At 36.1% G+C, this 21,916-nt stretch overlaps 2 protein-coding genes across 3 annotated transcripts; one reads left to right on the forward strand and one right to left on the reverse strand.

Moving 5' to 3' along the window:
- Window positions 1–10,408, reverse strand: LOC129893949 (L-Ala-D/L-amino acid epimerase). 2 transcript variants are annotated; one of them, XM_055969401.1, is made up of 7 exons: window positions 9,629–10,404; window positions 7,690–7,800; window positions 7,238–7,454; window positions 6,706–7,039; window positions 1,312–1,373; window positions 1,105–1,177; window positions 1–229 (listed from the first exon to the last, which is right to left on the reverse strand). In XM_055969401.1, coding segments are annotated over exons 1-7 (1,299 nt in total). In that variant the 5' UTR covers window positions 10,130–10,404; the 3' UTR covers window positions 1–228. The 2 variants fall into 2 exon arrangements, with proteins under 2 accessions (XP_055825376.1, XP_055825377.1); XM_055969402.1 differs by lacking the exons at window positions 1,105–1,177; window positions 1,312–1,373 and having other exon boundaries at window positions 9,629–10,408.
- An 8,168-nt stretch (window positions 10,409–18,576) lies between these two features.
- On the forward strand, window positions 18,577–20,050 carry LOC129895581 (reticulon-like protein B9). The gene is made up of 5 exons (XM_055971305.1): window positions 18,577–18,792; window positions 18,944–19,124; window positions 19,311–19,452; window positions 19,554–19,623; window positions 19,724–20,050. Exons 1-5 carry the CDS (start codon window positions 18,693–18,695, stop codon window positions 19,891–19,893), a joined length of 663 nt encoding a protein of 220 aa, XP_055827280.1. The 5' UTR covers window positions 18,577–18,692; the 3' UTR covers window positions 19,894–20,050.
- The last annotated feature ends 1,866 nt before the right edge of the window (window positions 20,051–21,916 follow it).

Here is a 21,916-nt window from a genome sequence, read left to right on the forward strand (position 1 = left end):
AAGTACTCAACTGACACCAATTTCAACAGACAATATTAAGACATTTACATATTTGTTTACTCCAATGATTAGATATTTTCTAGCATTGTGTTCCATTTTGGCACATAAACATTCAAACATACCAACGACTAATACTCACGAATACATGTGCATAACTATAATTTGGAACTATGGGGTTGACCGTTGTGAGTGACCATCCTGAAGAGTGAACAAACTCCGCTACTAATCTCTGCAGAGAATTTTGAAATGTTAGAGCAAATAGAGTAATCTCATACAAACATAGTTTTTTTTGTCAAGAACAGTGTGATTTAGAACAAATCATATATATCAAGTCACTTGACCACAGGTATCTAGAGCTATCAAATCTAGATAGAGCGTGTTGAAACATGAACCATGTTATCACCAAAACAAAATTTCAAGGAGTTCAAATCAGGAAAAAGCAAGTGCACTAAGACGAGCAATTAGTCTTAGTTGCTATTCGGCCAAGGAAAACTTGGTTACCATAGTTCATACTGATGCTGCTAATATTTAGATGTTAATAGAGATCATAGAAGCTTCAATCAGATATGAAATGCTTCCATATAATGAAGGAAAAGAACTTGGCTTTACGAAGATATTCTTTTTGGTCAACTCTTTATGCAAATGGTAATATAATACTTTCCAACTAATTTGATCACTGTGCATAAACTAGCTACATTATATAGATCCTTTACTTGTCTTGGCATACCCATTTCAAATGGTTATGACATGGGTGTGGGTCCTTCTGAACTGACACCCGTATTGAACATGTGTCCATAAACAAGTTTGTGTAACATAGGTAGATAACAGCTGAGAGGTTTACAGGGAGAGGGTGGGAGTATTTGATAGTCAACATCTCCTGTTACTGATATAAAGTGTAAGAACATATAAACATATCATCGACCTTCAGTTTTGGTCTCATATGCATGAACTGCCGTTCTGCAGACAATACACACAAGGGTACACACCAGTAATAAGATAAAAGATGTTGAATTGGCACATCACTCTAATAATCATGTTTACTAAATGCTGCTAGAGCAAATGAGACATGGTTACCTCAGAATTTAATATCAAAATCAAACTTACCATGCAATATTCTCCCAATGAAGAAAACCACCATGCCCTCTAGCGTTTGAGAACTTGTAATCAGGACCAGAAACTAGTCGCATTAAGAAGTGAGCAATGCAGTTTATCAGATCAATTCAGTACAAGCAAAAAACACTACATAGTCAGTATATACTAAGATCCACTTGAGTCATACATGAAAGTTCGGAGGGAAGGCAAAAGAAGTACCTTCATAACCCCCGAAAACTGGATCTTCTGCCAACAGAAGGGGTGTGTCTAGGTCAATGAATCTGCAGAGAATTTAGGTACATAAATTAGAGAACTAATCAAATTGGATAGTCTTCAAAAAATAGAGTTTTCAATTGGCTCGGTTTCGGAATTGGATTGGATATTTCCTCGGTTTCCGAGAAGGGGTACCCTGCCGAAGCAGCTTTCTTTCTTCAAGTAGTGAAGTCACTCCGGTTTGTGTATGACTTGACCGCCGCCGCCCTTCTCCCACTTTGTGATTTCTTTCAAAAAGTGATTTTTCGCGTCGGCGCGAGACCACGGTTTGCTGTGGAGTTCTTCCTAATGATCTTGAAATTTGCTCCTGGTAGTTTTGACTTAAAGGCAATCTTGATCAAAAGCCCCTTCTTTCCTCGTCCAAGGGACTTTTTCTTTAGAATTTCTTAATAGAAAGAGGAAATCCGTTGTCCGAAGGCTTAGGTTCTTCCCCCAATTCTGAAGAGGGAGAGACTTTCTTTCTTACTCCAGGGATGAATGCAAGACTGAGCCCTGAAAGAACAGAGTATACTCTTTCTCATCTTTCATTATTCATCTTTTATGTCTGTCCTGGGTCATAGATATTCTAGATATTTTCTATCTATCTTTAGAAGTAGGGTGAGCGAATTCGAATTCTGCTATGCCGGTGCGCGGCAAGTGTGGTGTTGTAGCATCAACAGGGTTAAAGCAAGGAGAGCAGAAACTGAGGGTTTTTTGTGATGATTTTTCTAACCTCGTTCATTTTTTGTGATGATTTTTCTTTTTTGAACAGTGTCTATCCTGTTCCGGTTCTACACAAGGGCATACGGAGAACAGGAAAGCCTACCCCTCGAAATCCTAAATGATCATGAAGCGGACCTTTCCTTTGTGTTTGTTGTAGTCGCCCTTACTTAGCTTCCTTCCCTGAGCTAACCTATTGGTTATGGAGATTCCAGGCAATCAGAAATTAATACAGCCTCTATCTCTAGTAATTACTGTCTCGGTAATAACTAATGGGGATCTCTTTGCTCCACATGCCAAAGTTAATACTTTTAATTGTGTATCTGAGACGAATTCCCTTAAGCCTGCACTTTATCACTAGAGAGTAAATACTAATATCTGTAGATAGAGAGATCGCTCTCTTCAAACATAACCAAACCTACATGGAATGTAGCCAGCCAACCATTTTAAATGGATCAAAAAAAGCTCAATATAATTCCAAAATGGAACATTTACTCCATAAGACAAAGGAAATTCAACTTTTCTAATAAATTAAGAACTTAACACTCAAAATTCTCATCTCTCTATCTTCTTTAGCAGAAAATATCATTGATAGTGTTTGCAGCTTACATTTTTTAAGAAATTTCAATGATTTGGAAGTAGACAGGGCTGCTGAATTTTTCAACCTTCTGAATAAAAATCAGCAGCTATCTTTTTCAGTAAGTTCCTGCTACAAAGATCTAACAAAGGTATAGATAGGCGAAAGTCACCTTGGAAAAAAAAGGCATTTTCGGGGACTAGCCTGCTGTTTTGGAGTAACGGAACTTACCTTACCTGTCGCCGATGCTTTCAATCTTCGTGTTCTCTTGTCCACACAACAAAGAGATGAAAAACACTTTCTTTGTTGTTTTCTTCTGCGGTTTTTCTCCTGTCTGTCATCTTCAAGAGCAAGCATCCTGGCTCTCAGGGCCTCAGGCAACCCTGGATCCGGGTTGGTGTGGCATTAGATTTTTGAAAATGAAAGCTCAACCAAATCGCTGAAGAAAGTAATGCCCTAGCCCAGTAGCTCATTCCGGATAAGCGAGTGAATTTCCCCTTTGCTTTGACAATGGAATTCTTCCCCCGAAGCTCTCCGTCGAGCTGCCGATTTCCCTCTAAAGAATGGGAGACTAAGGTTACTAAGCGGGCGGAGACTCCGAGCGTTAGGGGATAGGTTTGGTCAAGAATTTCATTACCTAAGTACGCCACTATTCAAGATTTCGTTTGTGTTCATGTTGGCGATTTCTGATGTGAATTCGGCCTTATTTTCCTTCTCAACTCAAGGTGATCTAAATATCATGTCTACGACCCTCACCTCCCCGGAAAGCGCCTTTGTTCCGCATCTCAGTCTTGCAGGAGTGGTAACCCCTATAGTAAGACTCTTCGGCCTTGTAGTCAATCTACTGATGAGCCTTATCGCCAGGCCGCTAGAGAAAGGGTTTCGTTTTTGAGTCTGTTTTCGATTCTTCCGACCTTGAATCTAGGTTTCCCCTAATGCCTCCTTGCTACTTTCCTTTGTATGAAATGAGGGCCCCCCAATCACTTAAAGGCAGCCTCCTAACCCGCGGAACCTGCTTGCCCGTTGGTTAGCTGCATCTGTTCTTTGAACATGGATGGCGGTATCGATTCTAAGTCGTTCTTAGCCTTCTAGAATTACGTTTAACGTCCCTTTATTACTTTCCCAATCGGCGCCTCGGGTCGGTAGCTGGGCTCCGGGGCATTCGGTACAACCACGAATCTCTTGCTTTCTTTGTTTACAACTGGCCTTACTTAAATAGGAGTTCCTGCTTCTAGCTAGCTCGATCAGTGCGCTGCTTCGGCAGCGCTTTTTCGCCCTCTCGTGATGAAGTTGCTTTGACTACAGAACCATGCCTGTCTGTTGGAGCATATTTCACTACCAATTCCTTTTATTTTCGATTCAGGATGATGAGCCCAACCCTATTGGACGTAGCTCTCTTAACGGTCTTGAACTTGAATTTGATAGACCGAAGTCTTTCTTACCCATCCGATAATCTTTTTACAGACCCGGCTCTTTCAAATCCTTTCAACAATAATTAACCGTTCACTCATGCTTTGGATTCAGTCAGCCTCACGACATAATCAGAGTGAGGCTTTGGTTACCGATAAACGCTTCTCCAAAGGTGACCCTCTCGAGTTTCCGGCTGTTTTCGTCATTGAAGTAGCCTTTCGTCGCCCTACCAAACGAAAGAAGTCACTATCAAACTGCTCGCCCTATTGAAGCACCAAAGGTGCGCTCAACTCGAGCTAGGGATTTGATAAAGGTGATAGGATAAGGTTCCAAACCTGCCTTAGTCTCAAAAGGGTGCAAGTTAGGGACATTACTATATGAATGAGACTTCATCCTTATTACATTACAAGCGATACCTCAAAAAATTCCAAAAATGCACTTCTTACCTACCCGCAAAGGGTTGTGAGGCTGGATCAGGTACGAAGCTTGCCTAAAAAGAGAGGAACGAAGCACTCAGCTGAGATTGTTGGAAAAGAGAGGCAGGGCCCGAGGCACTTGCTAACGAGCAGGCGGGACAAGACTGACTTATCCATAGAAATCTATTCGTTCAAGAAGGGATCCAAAAGATATTGATCGTAAATGAGAAGATTGGTTTGGTAGAAAGACGATTCTTAGCCCTGTAGATGACTCCATCTAAAATACAATAGGGATAGCCGTTTTCGGCTGCTCGTTTCGTATCTTGAAGAAAGAGTAGGCTTAAGTAATGTGGTTGAATGGAACGACAGGTGGGTTACACGTTCCACTGTGCCGAGATGTGAGGTGCAGGTGGTGATGATCACCCCGGGGTATGCGCTAGCGCTCTTGGCAGGATCGGCCTTGTATGGAGCGCTTTTTGGCTCCCCGAAAACCCGTTCATTCCCGCCCTTCTCTTCAAGGCCTGTCCCATTTTCATGAGTGTTGGCGGGTTCTGGAGTGCTTGCCAAGGGCGTTAAAGCATATCCCGGGGTGATCGTACTGATCCTCTTCGGCAACTCGGCCGGTGGAAAAGGTTAGTTCTCTTCCTCTGTGCATCTCTGTGATGGGTAACGTCAAAGGGATAAAACCAAAATAAAGAAGAGAAAGAAAGGGAAGTTTTTTCTTTCTTTCAATCCAAATAAGAGAAGGGGAGAGTGGCCGAGTGGTCAAAAGTGGCAGACTGTAAATCTGTTGAAGTTTTTCTACGTAGGTTCGAATTACCATCTAGCCGTTGGTACTCCACATCTTCACGGAGAATTCAATTTCACCAGGTCAATGTCGGAGACAGCGGGACAGTCGTTACACTGCTCTCTCGGAAGTCAGTTTCCTCACCACCTTAGTGGGACTAGTCTAAAAAACTTTCACTTGAACTGCCAAGACTCGGTTTTTTTGCGGGAAGGCTCTTCTAGAATTACGTTTAACGTCCCTTTATTACTTTCCCGATCGGCGCTGCTTTTCCAATCTGAGATTCTCTTTTTCATTTTCTCCAGTAGAGGAAGGTTCCCTTTATTGGGTAAAGTGAATCAGAATACGCGGGTTGACATTCAATTAGAATAACCCTTGTTGTCTCTTTCCTGCTCTCCTCTGCTACAAAATCTGATCAAAAAGATTCGACGAAAACCGAGCATACATTCGATGTCTGCCTGAGGACCTATGTTAATGTTTTGGAAAGGGGACGTAAGCATGAGACTTTTTGGTAGCACCATTGATATCCGAGTTCACAGGTGTCCTTGCTTATCCTATAAGTACTTCACTTAGCCTTTCTATAGTCTTTTGGAACCGGAACAGAACAGACATTGTTCAAAAAAGATAATACAACCATGATTATGCATAGTATTTGTTGAAACATGGACATACTGATGTCAACTTCAGTGAAGTATTAAAATATTTCATAGAATTTAGCGCGGAGTTAATCCAGTCATAGTATTATCTCTATTTGTTTGGCCCAGTGATTCGGTTTATACCATGTTGAATGTTGAGGTTGGGTGATACAGGGAAGGTGGGGAGAGAGGAAGTAAAATAAAATGTGCAGGGTCATTGACCTGCAAAGTTCAAGAGGGGGATGGAAAATAGAGTAATCAGCTTTATTACTCACTCTAAAATTGATCAGATAAAGGAGGTAAATCACGCTTGCTTCTCTTCTACAGGTATCAATTGACATGTCGCAAAGAATTAATAATTCAGTAAGGCAAAATAAACCAATCATATACCCTTCTCCTCTCCAGGTCCCTCATAACATAGCATAAAACTGAATCAAGATCAAGATTCACCTTATTCTTATTTTGTTTTTCCGAAAGAAGAATGAATTTATTCTACATTACTAGTGAACACCTCCCAATTGATTGTCCAATTCCTAATTCTCCAAGTAGTGGTGATTGTGAAAATCAGAACCCAAAGAATTGAACACTGGATAACATCAAAAGGCGAGACAGCAACAAACATTTTTGACCACCAAAGTATCATATGTCAGACTGCCAACTAGAAAATCAGCTGAATTGCCAGTATGGTGATAGTTTATAAGTCAAATATATTTCAAATTTATGCGAATGTGTTTCCCAGCAATGATAATAGAATATATATATAATGAGTTTGCACCAAAGCAGGTTATTTTTTCCAGAGAAATTGCAATAGGAACTTACTTGAAACATCCAAGGCCAGCGGCTAGATGACCAGCAAAGCCCATGGCAAGCCTGGTTTCAACCATACCACCAATCATCAAATTTAAGCCCGAGGACCTCACCAAGTCAATAATTTCCAGAGCCCCAAGCACCCCAAATTTGGCAAGCTTAATGTTAATGACATCAGCAAGACTTTCTTTCACTATCTTTTTAGCATCAACTAAACTTCGACAGCTTTCATCGGCAGCAACAGATACCCCATATTTCTCCTTTGCAATCTGACTGACATGACCAAGACCTTCCCAATTGTCTCTATGAACAGGTTGTTCAAATAGAACTGGAGTCACATCCATTTCTGACAGGAAATTAGAGATTTGTGATTTTCTCTTTCGAGCAGATAATGATATATCCGAGCAACTGAAAAAAACCCTAATCATTTATCATGGAGATATGTCTAGTATATGAGAGGGAAGATACCGAGAACTGAGATTCAGAAATTCTTTGTCATTCCTCTGTCCATAGATAATAACTTGCAAAAAAGAAAATAATTTACCATGCAACTTTTCCAGGACTTTAATTGCTTCAGTTGCCGTGTACCCTTCATTGGCATCTAAGATAAACAAGCAATCAGGATGTGTTGCACGTATGGATTGAAGCACTTCAATGTCTCCGTTCAAATTCTTGCCCACCTTAAGCTTTAAAGTCCTGAAACCTTGTTTTCGATACTTTGAAGCCAGTTCAGAAGCTTCCGTGGGTGAAACTATCGGAATCTACAATAAGATGGTCATTGAGATCTATTTAAACACGTCTATTACAGTTCTTAATTTTCTACTATAAATTTCTCAAGTAAGAATACGTTGCTAAATATGGTTTATACTTAGGATATGTTTGATTGCATTATTGTAACTTGAAAGCAATGATTGAGGCACAAGTACTAGGAAACTAACAGAGGTAGAAATTACTGTGTATTGCCAACTAAAGTAGAATAAGAAAGAAAGCCTCAACTGTAATGTCAGTAGTTATTGAATTAGATACTCCACCAAATAGTCTCCACAGAGGTATTCCAATGCTGTTTGCCGCTGCATCAATCAGTGCCATCTCGACTCCTGCCCTGACCTTCAATCAAGTTAAAATTTGAATCAGTATCACACAAGTTTTCAGTTCTACAAAGATGAATTTGAAAGATAAGAATTAACACAGTAAAAGTATATAAGGGCTCAAGGTAGTTTGTCAATTATTCCTGTGAATAATGTAGTGTCCAAGCTGAAGGCAGCAGCAGGCCTACTGTAAACACACAAGTACGTGTTTTGTCTGATGTATTAAGAAAGATTCGTCACCATAAGAAAGGATTACTAGTTCAGTTTCACAAATGATTTCTGCACATGACATTACCAAAGACTATGCTGACTGAAGGTAAGTCAAAAGAATCAGACGAGAAGGACAATCGAGAGTGCAACAGAACAGAGAAGTTATCATCATGTAGATGAAGAGACTTGATAAGGAGGATGAAGGAATCCGATACATGTATCACAAACTAGGGTCGATCCCTGAAACTATATAGATCGATATAGAAAGGCCAAACATGCAAACAAGTAACAGTAAAATTAGTTATACAATATTTATAAATAAAATTCTCAGGCTTGGAAGAAACACACATGCAAATTATGCATGCCCTTAGAAGCGATAACTGTCTCCCAAGTCATTTTCTTTTTCCAGTTTCGCCAAGTCAGAATACTATGCCTTCCATATCCTAGCCTCTAAAATCTGACGCCACCTGCCAATGTCTATAAGCTAGACAAAAGGTCCATTGAATTGTTAAAGCAACAAAGACAGCCACCCACTCAACAACCATAGTATTAAGAAAAGATACTCAAGTAAATAAAAGATACTCCAGTAAATAACTCCATTATCACTAATTTTATCTATCACTTAGACCTAGAGAAAATATCATAAAATAGATACGCCTATAGCACCCAATGTTATGTTGACCTTTGAGTTCCAATCCTAAGCATCAATTCCATGAGACACTTAAAATGGTGAAGCCAAAAGAAGTCCATAGTTCTGCTTAAGACAACAAACTAACATCAAGGTTAAAGAAATGTCTCTGTCAGAGAAAAAAAGGGAATAATGCATAGGTAGACACTCAAACTTGGCTTCAATTGCCAATAAACACTCCACCTTTGGGAGTGCACATCTAGACACCTCAATTCGTCTCCACTATGTCAGTTTAACACTCCAACTCAGAGGCGAATCTAGAATTTCTAGAAAATGAGTGCACCACTAAAAAAGAAAAAAAAAGAAGTGAGAGTTGATCCCTAGTACTCAAGGTAATAACTCAACATTCAACCAAGTGCACCATTTAACCTTCTTGTAGAATGGGTGCCAACAGATAATATTATACCAATTTTAGAAAATACATACATAAATATCTTACGGAGAGAACACAGGGTTCACGAGCCCCATATTTTATATGTAAATTCGCCCCTGCTCCAACTTACAAAATGACCATCTAGACACCTCCAAAATTTATTTGTCATATTGGCATCGAGTGTCCACAACACCAGTGGTAACGAGTTGAGGTGTGCAGATATGCACTACCAAAGTTGGAGCATTTACTTGGCAGACCAGGCCAAGTTTGAGTGTTTATCTATGTATTATGCCAATAATAAACAACAGATGGAAACCAAATTAGTACCCTACTAGGTTCAACAAGAAAAGAGGACCACAGTCCACAGACCCAAATGGACCAAAGCCAAACCAACAAGAAATCAAACATTACTTTTTTGTATTTACCATATGAGCAACCCTCTTGTCAAAATCAAAACAATCAATATCACAACTAACACAAAACAGAGTTAAACTGTAAATATGAAGAAGTAAAAAAAAGAGTTTTTATTGCAGAATCCATAATGACAAAGCAAAAGAAATTACTGGTATAACTCACAGAAGCAAAATCATGTCCAGGAAGCACGTCGCCGATTTTTGTTAATGCAAGATTTAAAGTCATTTCACGGCTCTGCCTCAAGAACTCACAGGCTTCTGCTGCTTTTTCTAAGGCAGTAGTTTGATCCTCTGCAGTCACAAATGGAAGAATTGGGGCCTCACCCCACCCAACACAGCCATTACTCAGCTCTATCCTTATAGCTACGTTTTCCACTTTGTCCAATCTTGATGATGCAATAGTAAAAGGAGCAATGAGTGGCACATTCAGTGGCCTCCCTTCAGCTTTATGAACATCGATGGTCACTGTTTCCATCAAATTCTTGAACCCAAAGCTTGTGGGTGCCACCGCCGGCGTAGCTGCCGCCATGCAGACTGTGATGACTTTGGGATTCTTGAAATTCGGCGAAAAGTTAGGAGCTTTGGCCAATTGGGTGTGTAAAGATACAGTGGAGTGAAGGAAACATAGGGATTGGAAGTTTTGAGAAAGCCCAATATGACCCATCTTCTATGAATAACAGTATTAGTGAGTTGGAGCTTCACTGATTGGTGTTTGGACAGAAAAGAGAAGATTTCAAGAAATCTCATAGTGATTATCGACTAAATTTGTTCTTATAGTTGTCCACTGATGACTCTGATTGAAAGACTGGTAGGTTTATTTTATTCGGAAAATGTCAGTCTATAGCTCTTGCATTGCATGTGGGAGAAATGAGAATTCTTGGAAAGCTTTTGTCGTATGTCCTGTTTTGTTATTCTGGGATTGAAGGGCTGGTTCTCGATACAATAGAATAAAGACCAAAAATGGTTGTAGGGAGCCTTGGGCCTTCGATTGGGGGTACCCATAAATTCGAATTAATCCGATTTTGATCGTGAATCGAGAAATCAAAAAGAAAGATAGGAACTGGTTACCTAGCAAAAGGATCGTCTTTATTTTGAATTAACTAATTTAAAATTAATTAATTTTTTTAAAGTAGAATTCGAACTTATGATTAATCTATCATTGAATTATTAAAAAATAATTAGAAGGAAATTCAATTTCACAAAATTTAATTTCTGTTTTCAAACTCATAAACAATATGAGCTTGAAGTTTCCTTAGTAGCTCGCCCTCTTGCCTTAAAAATGAAGTCTTTCTTGCTATATCTTTAAGTTATTAGTAATAAAAATGTTAAAAACAAAAAAGATCAAAATATTCTCAATGTATTTAAAATGATTTAGAATTGATCTTCTTACACCTATTAAATTATAATTATACTTAATGTTAGTTTTGAGATTAAAAATATATCTCCTATTTATTGAACTTCAATTGCCTTTTTACTGTTAAAAATGTCCCTTTTTAACGGAATTATGAGATGACCTATGTGGAATTTTAATTAAATAAGTGGTATTGATTTATTAACACATATAGATATTAAACCAGCTTACAAATAATTTGATTCATTCAAATTTATTTGTTAAAAATTGTTGAAGCTGAAAGAAATTAAAGTTAAGAACAATTAGGGTTTAATAGGTGGAATGAGAATAAATTTAAACTCTTTTTAATACGTTAGGGAAACTTTTAACCATTTTCCATATTAAAAATCAGACATTTAATGACGTGAATTCAAAATTTTGAGAATAGATTATTACAATTCAAAAATACTTTTTTGATATTTTTTTGAATTTATTGAGATAAGTAAATTTTCCAAAATATGAAGATTAGGAAAAATCACATTGTATCTAATCTCACATCAATGCAAGGGGCGGCTCAGTGTAATCAGAGGCTTAAAGCAAAATTTCAAATAGATGCTTAAATCTAAACAAACTTTATATATATTTATTTAAATTTATTTTTCTTACACTTTTAAAATGCAATTTATCACTCAATATTTTTTAATAAATGATTTCTTCAATCTTTTTTTATTATTAGTTTTAGATAAGATTTTATCAATTCAACATTGAAAAACATCTTTTCATTGAGGCAATTATTATATGAATTGTTAAAATAATTTTATGAGTAATAAATTGACAAATTCTAAATAAAGATAAGAATTAAAACATACGGGTATTAAAAAGAATAAAAAAATATAATTTTTTAAAAAAAAATATTTTTTTTATTATAAATAATTAATTTTTTCTATGAAAAAAATTAACACATAATTTATTCTTAATAAAAATTTAAGGCTTCCTAAAATTGAAGGCCTAAGCATATGCCTTATTTATGAAAGCACATCAAATGTACCAAGCTAAGATCCAATCACAATTTACAACCAAGTAAATAAAAGAGTTAATTTTTAATTAATCATGACAGCTAGCAAAAATTAATCATGACAGCTAGATTTTTAACATGTTTAACATGTTTTCGTTAAAGTGGTCCAAAATGATACTCAACATTAATTTGAACTAATATGTCTCTTGGATGTTTCCTAGGGTTATTTCCCAATTAATTCTACAGTTCATAGCCTTATTTGATCTCCAAAGGGTGAATCCAGTCATGCCTTGTTATTAAACTAGGTTGTTGTCTTGATTGCAAAAAATCGATTTTTTGCTTCTCAGAACATCAAATGACATGAAAGGACATGCGAAAACGAATTCAAAATTTAGTGAGCTTATATAGTTATTTAAACTTAATAATATATAATAATAATAATAAATTTATTTTAAAATATTATTACTTTATATTAAGTTCAAATAACTATATAAGCTCACTGGGTCTAACTATATTTATCTACTTTTAATATTCTTGTCTGACCTTTTTCTATGCTTTTATTGAGCCGAGTGTCTTTCGGAAACAGCCGTCCTACTTTGGTAGGAGTCAGGTCTGCGTACACTTTACCCTCCCCAGACCCCACGATGTGGAATTTCACTGGGTTGTTGTTGTTGTTGTTGTTGTATTATTATATATATTAAATTTTAAGAAAAATTACTTAAAAGTCACAATAATCTTTTCGCAACATGTTGTTTTTATTAGCGAATGAACTCTTTTCGTACAATATGAATCTAGCAAGACACATGCAGCTTCCAATAGGCCAACAAAAGCAGCAATTTTTTAACGCAACTAAATGATTTTATATATGTTACAGCTAGTTTGAATTGACTTATTTTTAATAATATCTAATCAAATAATTTTTGTGAAGTTTTGTAGAGTTTGAATAAAATAAAATAAAAATATTTTCAATCACTTATTTTTTTAACCAAAAAAAAAAAAAAAAACCAAAAGTTATAAGTTAAAAGTACTTATACTTTTTGACTTATAAATCATCGAAACATACTTTTAGTAGAACATGTTGGAATTAGTGCTTTGTTTAACATTTGACTAAGACACGCTTAAATGATGTCACTTAGATAATAAGAAGAGGATTTATATAATTAATCTCTATTGAAGATAGTAGTTCGAGTGATTAGTTTGAGTGGTTAATTAATTGTAAACTGCCTACTTGACAATTAGTTATAGTGATGCAGTTAGGAAGCAAGTTAGTTGTGAGTTTGTTAGAAGTAGTTATGACAGCTAATCCAGTTAGAATTAGATAGTAATAAATAGATGCTTCTTCTTCACTTGTAATCACTTCTGCATAATTAGAGCATTAGAAATTTTCCAATTTCCTCTCTAAAATTCTACATGGTGTAAGAGCTGTGAATCAATGATTGTTTGATTCAACCACGGCAGTCGATTCTAGGAACCTTCATTAATGCTAACCAGAGTTTTCGTTGTTTACAATGCCTGAAACAAGTGAAACACCAATGGCTACTGCAGCACCAGAAACACTACAAGCAATTGAATCCAAACGAAATCATCCACTTTACCTCCATTCATCGGACACTCCTTGAGGCATTCTGACCACAGTTCATCTCACAGGAGCAGAGAATTACTCCCTATAGAGTAGATCTATGTTGATCAATCTCAGGGAAAAAAGCAAACTGGGATTTGTACTTGAAACATGTCGACGAAGTAATTACTCTCCTAAATTAGAGGAGCAATGGGAGAAGTGCAATGCATCCGTGCTAGCGTGGATTATGAATACAGTATCAAAAGAGTTATTGAGTGGGATTGTATATGCCTTAGATACTGCGACAGTATGGGCAGATCTGAAGGAATGATTTGATAAGGTTGATGGATCAAGAATTTATCAACTTTATAGAGAGATTTGTACGATTCATCAAAGTAACTTGACTGTTTCAGCTTACTTTACCAAATTGCGATTGTTATGGGATGAATTCGATGTACTTGTACCACCACCTTCATGTAATTGTGACAGATCTAGAACTTATGTGGATTATATGTAGTACTTACGTTTGTTTGCTTTTTGATGGGACTGAGTGATATGTATGGACATGCACTAAGCTAGATTTTAATAAAGAGTCCCTTACCAAGTGTTAGTAAGGCATACACCATGATAATCGCAGATAAATGCCAAAGAGCCACTTCAGGCATGCGTGTAGGTGGTAATATGGTTGAGGCTACAACATTATATGCAGGAAAAGGCACTTATGAAGCTAGAAACACACGTACTGATGGAGACAAGATTGAAGCACCAATGTACACTAGAAGAGGTAATGACAATGCCAAAAAAAAGTGAACTGAAATTTATTCTGTGATCATTGTAAGATGCATGGACACACTCAGAAAATATGCTATAGACTCGTTGGGTGTCCTAAAGATTGGAAGTTTAAAAGGAGACCACCAAGACAAAATGTAGATCAAAACTACACAAATACAACTAGAGAAGTAAATTCAACTAGAGAAAAGGGCATTGCGAATAATGTACAAGTGGATAGAAGTGATGAGGAGCTAAACAATGATGTTTTTAGGCCAGTCAACACAGTACCAAACTCCCAAGATTCTTATGATTTCAACTCTATTTATGCTAACCTGCAGGCACTTGCTACATAACCAAATTTCACTCCTAGTCAACACCAAAAGATACTGAAGTTGCTGGATGAAGAAGAGAAGACTGCGAACATGGTCAATATGACTGGTAATCTCAATAGTGTCATAGTATGTTCAACATCTACTAAAAGGGGAGAATTATAGTTGTGATGAATTCTAGTGATAAAGAGCATGATGCAGTTAACATGAGGGATAACTGGATAATTGATTCAGGGGAAACATGTCATATGCAATCCAAAATTGATAAATTGGACAAAGTCAGTGTTTTTAATAAGCACATAGGTAGAAAAGTACACTTACCTAATGGACAAACCACTCTAGTTACTCATTCAGGAAGTTGTGTAATCCTAGCAGGTGGAGTGTTAGAGAATGTCCTGGTTGTGCCTAAGTTTAAGTATGATTTACTCTCAGTGTCTTAACTGACTAGACAATTGAAATGTTCTGTTCGTTTCTTTTCTGAATTTTGTGTTTTTTAGGACCTCTTTAATGGAGAGGTAAATAAAATTGGTAAAGAGATAGAAGGTTTGTACTACTTTCCTAGTAATTTCTCTTGTAGTAGCACAACTGATGATGATGGCATAGTCTTGATGACAAAAGCAAGTGATACAAATTGCATAACATGGCACAACAGGATTGGCCATCCCTTTATCAAAGTTTTGAGACAACTATCTTTAGTAGATAAAGAAAACAGATGTAAAAGTATGTGATAATTGTTCAATTTGTCCTTTAGCAAAGTAGACTAGACTTTCATTTCCTATGAGTATGTCCAGAACAAAAGCTAAGTTTGATCTCATTCACCTTGATGTATGAGGACCATATAAATTTCATACACATAATGGGTTCAGATTTTTTGTCACTATTGTAGATGATAATTCAAGGATGAATTGGTTATTTTTTGTTGAAATTTAAAAGTTATGTCTTTGTTGTTTTGAAATCCTTTCTTGCATTGGTTAGCAATCAGTTTAACATGCAAGTAAAAAGAGTAAGATCTGACAATGACACTAAATTTTTTGATAAGAAATGCAATACCTTATTTTCCTCTTTAGGAATCATTCATGAAAGAAGTTGCCCTCACACTCTACAACAAAATGGAGTATTAGAGAGGAAGCATAGGAATATACTCGAAGTAGCAAAGGCTCTCAGATCTCAAAGGTCTATCCCTATTAGATTTTGGGGTGAGTGTGTGCTAGTAGTTGTGTATTTGATAAACATACGACCTACTGCAGTCTTACAAGGACAATCATCTTATCAATTTTTCCACAAAGTAAAGTCAAAACTTGATCATTTAAGGACAATAGGGTGTTTGTGTTATGCAACCAAGCCTGTTAAAGATGATAAGTTTTCCTCCAAAGCTTATGCATGTGTTATGATGGGTTATTCTCCTACTCAGAAAGGCTACATATTATATAGCTTGAGTCTCAAGAAGTTTATTGTAAGCAGAGATATTGTTTTCAAAGAGAGTATGTTTTCATTTGCTGGACTTCAAGATAAGCATATGCCAATTTTTATTGAACAACAGCTTAGTGATTTTGACAATGTAAGAGTTGACACACCTATAGAAGTACCTAATTTTGAGAACCATGATGAACATTATGCTCCAGATGATATACCTTATCCAGTGGTTGCTAAATGTACTCCAGTGATGGATCAAAATACAGTACAAGAAGTTGTGCAAGAGAGAGGACAAAGAACTTCTAAAAGGCCATCCCATCCACCTATTTGGATGAAGGATTATGTCACTCATGTAACTGACTTTGTACAACCTCATTCTCTAGCCAACTATATTTCTTACAGTCAGCTCTCTCCCAATTATCAATCTTACTTGATTGAAATATCTGCTGAGAAAGAACCAAGAAATTATGAGGAAGCCATCAAAGATCCTAGGTGGATAGAGGCCATGAAACAAGAGATTAATGCATTAGAGGATAATGGTACATAGACTATAATGCAGCTACCATCAGGGAAGAATGCCATAGGATGTAAGTGGGTTTTTAAGATCAAATATAAGGCAAATGGAGAAGTTGACTGGTTCAAGGCTAGACTTGTGGCCAAGGGGTATAGCCAAACAGGTGGAATTGATTATCACGAGACATTCTCACTTGTAGTAAAGATGGTCACTGTGAGATCTATTATTGCTATAGCAGCATCTGAAAACTGAATAATCTATCAAATTGATGTATTCAATGCCTTTTTGCAAGGAGATCTGGTAGAGGAAGTATACATAGAATTGCCTAAAGGCTTTGATAAAAAGGGAGAGCATCAAGTATGTAGACTTATCAAGTCATTGTATGGCCTTAAACAAGCTTCCAGATAATGAAATACAAAGTTAACAGATGCCTCTCTGAAGCTGTCTTAGTAGGTGCTAGACCATCATCCACACCATTGGAGTGCAACATCAGGCTGACAAGTGCAGATTTTGTTCAAAATGATTCCGATGAGTTATTTACAGACATAAATAGGTACCAAAGGATGATTGGAAAACTGCTTTATCTTGCTAACACTAGGCCTGACATGGCTTTTTCAGTTCAAAGTCTTAGTCAGTTCATGCAAAGGCCAAAGCTTTCTCATTGGAATGTAGCTTTGAAGGTAGTTAAATATATCAAGGCAGCACCAGGACAAGGATTGCTTATGAGTTCTGAAAAACATACACATCTCACTGGCTTTTGTGATGTAGACTGGCTGCATGTCCCAATACCAGGAGATCTGTAACTGGGTATTTGTTAAAGTATGGGAAGTCATTAATATCTTGAAAATCAAATAAGCAGAACACTGTTTCTAGAAGTTCTGCAGAAGCATAATACAGGAGTCCAGCTACGTTGCCAGCTAAAGTGGTTTGGGTAACTAACCTATTCAAAGAAGTTGGTGTAAGGGTGGATAATCATGTGACTATACATTGCGACAGCAAGGTTGCCATTCAGACAGCAGCAAATCCTGTTTTTCATGAGAGGAAAAATCACATCGAGATCGATTGTCATTTCATTTGCGAAAGAATACAACAGGGCTTGATCAAGACAAGTTATATCAACACACGAGACCAATAAGTTGATTTGCTAGCCAAGCTAGGTGTCTTGAATGTCTTCAGTACATCTAGCTTGAAGGGGAATATTGAAGATAGTAGTTTGAGTGGTTAATTAATTGTAAACTGCCTACTTGGCAATTAGTTATAATGGTGCAGTTAGGAAGCAAGTTAGTTGTGAGTTTGTTAGAAGTAGTTATGACAGCTAATCCAGTTAGAATTAGATAGTTATAAATAGATGCTTCTTCTTCACTTGTAATCACTTCTGCATAATCAGAGCATCAGAAATTTTCCAATTTCCTCTCTAAAATTCTACAATCTCAACTTACTTAATGTTGAGGAATAACTTTTGTTATTGTTGTTGTGTGCAACAATATGGAGTAGAATTGACACCATTTGAGAAAGGGGTTGGTTTCATATACGTCGCTCAACTCTTATTTTTATTGCAATAATTTTATCAAACTATTTTTTTATAATGTGAAAATCACAAAATTTTGCTAAAGCCTTACAGAAAAATCACTAAATTATTTTTCGTAACAAAAAATCATTCAACTTTGCCTAAGAATCATTCTTTTTGGGACTAAAAATGTCATTTAACTTTACCCAATTTTTATATAAAATGTTTCTTTTGTTTCCTCCTAATGACTTCGATCTTCTGACGCTTAGGTAAAGTTGAGTGACCTTTTAACTGCATAAAATAAATTGGTGACTTTCGTGATACTTAGATAAAGTCGAGGTGATTTTTTCCTTAATCAACTCTAGTGTGAAACTTCTGAATTGAAGTTGACCTTCATTCTCAATTTGATCTAGCCATGACCACATGCGATTTTAAGTCATGAGAAACTCAATTTGTTGGAAGTTTACACTATGTCTTAGCCTTTTGTAGCAATTTGTTGAGAATATTCTCTAATAAATTACAGGCAATGTGATGTACATAAAGCTAAAAAAAAAGAGACTAAGATCAGATGCTAAAAGTTTGCCAAACGAAAAGCATAGAAGATGCAGGCCACTAACAGTACGTGCAATACAAAGTTAAACAGATGCAAACTCTATGCTCAAGAAATTCTTTTCTTTCCCTTTTTCCTTGTTTCTTGGCCACGAAGATTAGGACCTAAATACACTTATTTAAGCTTATTCACTAATAATTGATTTACGTACAGAGCAACGTTTCCAAAAATTTCAGAATCATGGCAACTTATTTATCTGATTCTGATAATGATTTTGCACCAACATCAAAACTTTTAGGCCGCCAAAGGCCTATTCATTCCGTTTTAGGAGGAGGAAGAGGTATCAATTTCAATTTCGTACATATATTTGACTGTGAACCTAGTTATTATTAGTCGTTATTGGAACTGATAAACTTTAAATCCTGAAGCTGTTTCTACGACATTCACATTTTGCATTTCAAAATTGACATTTTTGAATCTGTAATTTGCAGTTGCGGACATATTGTTATGGAGAGACAAGAAATTTTCAGCAGCAATTCTTATTGCAGTTGCAGCAATATGGTTTCTTTTTGAGGTTGTGGATTATACCATTGTGACTATGCTTTGTCATGTCTCTATCACCACTATGTTAATACTCTTCATCTGGTCTGCTGGCGCAGATATTTTTGGCTGGTAATCCTCCTCTTTCCCTTCCTTTGAATGAAAAAACTTTTCGTCAAAGCTACATTTTTCATGTTTATATATACAAAGAGTCGGATTCAAGATTTAAATTTGATTAGTTCAGCTTTTAGGTTCTTACCACTGAACTGATCATTACACTTTTGAAATTATGTACGCCTTTGTATATAACATGTGCAGGACACCTCCAAGTATCCCCAAAGACATATTACAGGATACTAATTTCGAACATGTTGCTTCAATATTACACAAGAAGTTCAACAATTTCCTCTCCATATGTCACTTTGTAGCATGTGGAAATGATGCAAAGTCATTCTTTTTGGTATTATTACTCAAATTAACCAAATAACTTACCTAATCATGTCCTTCATTTCAATATATTTATTGTACATTAGTGAACTCATGCTAATTTTCATGTTTTAGGCCATCATTTCTCTCTATATATTATCAGTGATTGGAAACTGTATCAGCACCTTGAACCTTTTGTTCTTTGGTGAGATTACTTATCTATTTCTCATGCTTTTATTAGGAACATAAGTCTCTTTTTTCATCCATTAGTATTAATTAAACTTTTTAATGTAATTTTTCGCAAGGTTTGTTGTGTGTGGAAACTCTCCCATTTCTTTACGAGAGATACGAGGAAGAAGTCGACAATGTTGCATATAAAATGAAGAGACAAATCAGAAAAACTTGCAGGAAGTTCAATGCAGATTTTCTAGGCAAAATTCCCAGAGGACCAGCCAAAGAGAAAAAGGGGAAATAGGATGGAAGTACAAAATTTGGAAGTGGACTAATGTTGTTTTCTTGGATATCCAAAATAATGTAATTTACAATTTGGTCAATGTACAGGATATTAAGTAGTAATTCAATAGTACACCCTGTGAAATGTGTTTGCAGAACTAGTCAAAATTCCAATGATGCATGTGAAATTAAAAAAGGAACAAAAAGCTCTAACTAATGGTTAAGAATTGACAATAGTAGTGACAGAAGCACTGACGATTGATGAATTCTATTTCTGGCGAAGCAACACATTAAAAAGTAGGAGCATAGTGTGCTACATGTAAGTTAGGAGCGTGTCACGTTTGTATTAAATCATACTCATAGATGAGACCATAGCGTGTTACATGTGAGTTAGAAGCACGTCATAACTTTGAATGAAAAAGATTAGTAATTAAGCGAAGAAAAATAAAAAAAATGTGTTCATTATTCATCGATTTTCGAACCATGCACGGGTGGTCTTTGAAAATTTATTGATTATCAAAAAAATAAATAAACATATAATTAGATTCACTAACACAAAGAGAGAAATATAGAAAAAGAGAACTTTAATGCTTCCACATATATAGTTTGTCTGTCCTTTATGGAAACAACCCTACAACAACAACAATCCAGTGAAATCCCACAGCGTGGGGTCTGGGGAGGGTAGAGTGTGCGCAGACCTTACTCCTACCAAGGTAGGACGGCTGTTTTCGGGACACCCTCGGCTCAAAAGAAACATAAAACATAAAAAGAGGTCAGATGAGGCTATGAGGTTCAAAGCGATTTAAGAAAGCAAATATCAAATAATGCAAAAAACGAAAATGAAACAGATAAAGTATAGTGGAGTAGAGTAGAGTGGAGTAATAAAAGTACAGAATTACAGAAGTAAAGAAAGTAATAGAGAGATAATAACAGAAATCAGAGCACAAGAAATTATAGTGCACTATTGTTCTACTAATACGGAAGACTAACGAGACTATGTACTAGCCTTCTACCCTAAAATGTGTCCTCCATGTTACTTATTAAATCAACCTCAACAATGAAGCTTGCGACAAATTCTGAAGGCATGTTCTCTTTTAGTTAAATATAACTGAATTATTGCACTAATTTGAACTTCCACTAATCTAAGGATTAGATCGCACTAATTACAATCTACCCAAGATGAGTATTGGCAAAATATATAATTAATTATTCTAATTTGATGCAAATCATGTATTCACTATATGATTAATTGGGCACAAAATAAATTTAACAGTTTACCTGCATTATGGAAGGCTTAATTAAGATCGCATGGACTTAGACTCTAATTTTTCGAAATCGCTGCGGACATAGCTAAAGGATTCTATCTCCTCTTTTTTACTCCTCTCGTATAAACGAATTTAAATATGTAATAAATTAATTTAAATTTAAATATGTAATAAATTAATTTAAATTTAACTAATAAAATTAATTATTTGTTGAAAGTCTCAAAAGTTGAATTCGACTCTGGGGGAAATATAAAGCAATGGAAAGAAAACCATATAATCCATACCAATTAGTTAAAATTAAGATCTAAGTACTATCATTTAACTACATTAAGTTTGGTAGGGACAAGAGTTAGATTTGGAAACCTCTCATTTGCAAGATAGTATAATTCATCAGTACTTGAATGAAAAGGGTCCAAATAGTGCACAATAGAAAATTCATATATAGCGACTATATGAGGTAGGATAGTAAATACCCTTTTATTCTTAATTGGAGGTCTCACGTTGAGGACTTAATCATCTTTGATAAGGGTTTTTTCAGGGGCAAATCCGAATTTGTCAAACGACTATTAGGAGATAACTAATGGGCTCTTTCTCACACATCATTGAAAGTGACAGAGAAGAGTGGGATCTGAAAACTCCAAATGCAACTGCTTGTAGTGGCTGTGTCGACCCACAACATATACATAAAGTTGTGATTGTGAAAAGTTTTTTAGAGATGACTTTGAGAGACATATTTAGCAAGGGTCAATTTTAGTGAATTTGGCCTTTGCAACAACTATA

This window comes from Solanum dulcamara, chromosome 7 (assembly GCF_947179165.1).
Source record: "Solanum dulcamara chromosome 7, daSolDulc1.2, whole genome shotgun sequence".
Taxonomy (NCBI): domain Eukaryota; kingdom Viridiplantae; phylum Streptophyta; class Magnoliopsida; order Solanales; family Solanaceae; genus Solanum; species Solanum dulcamara.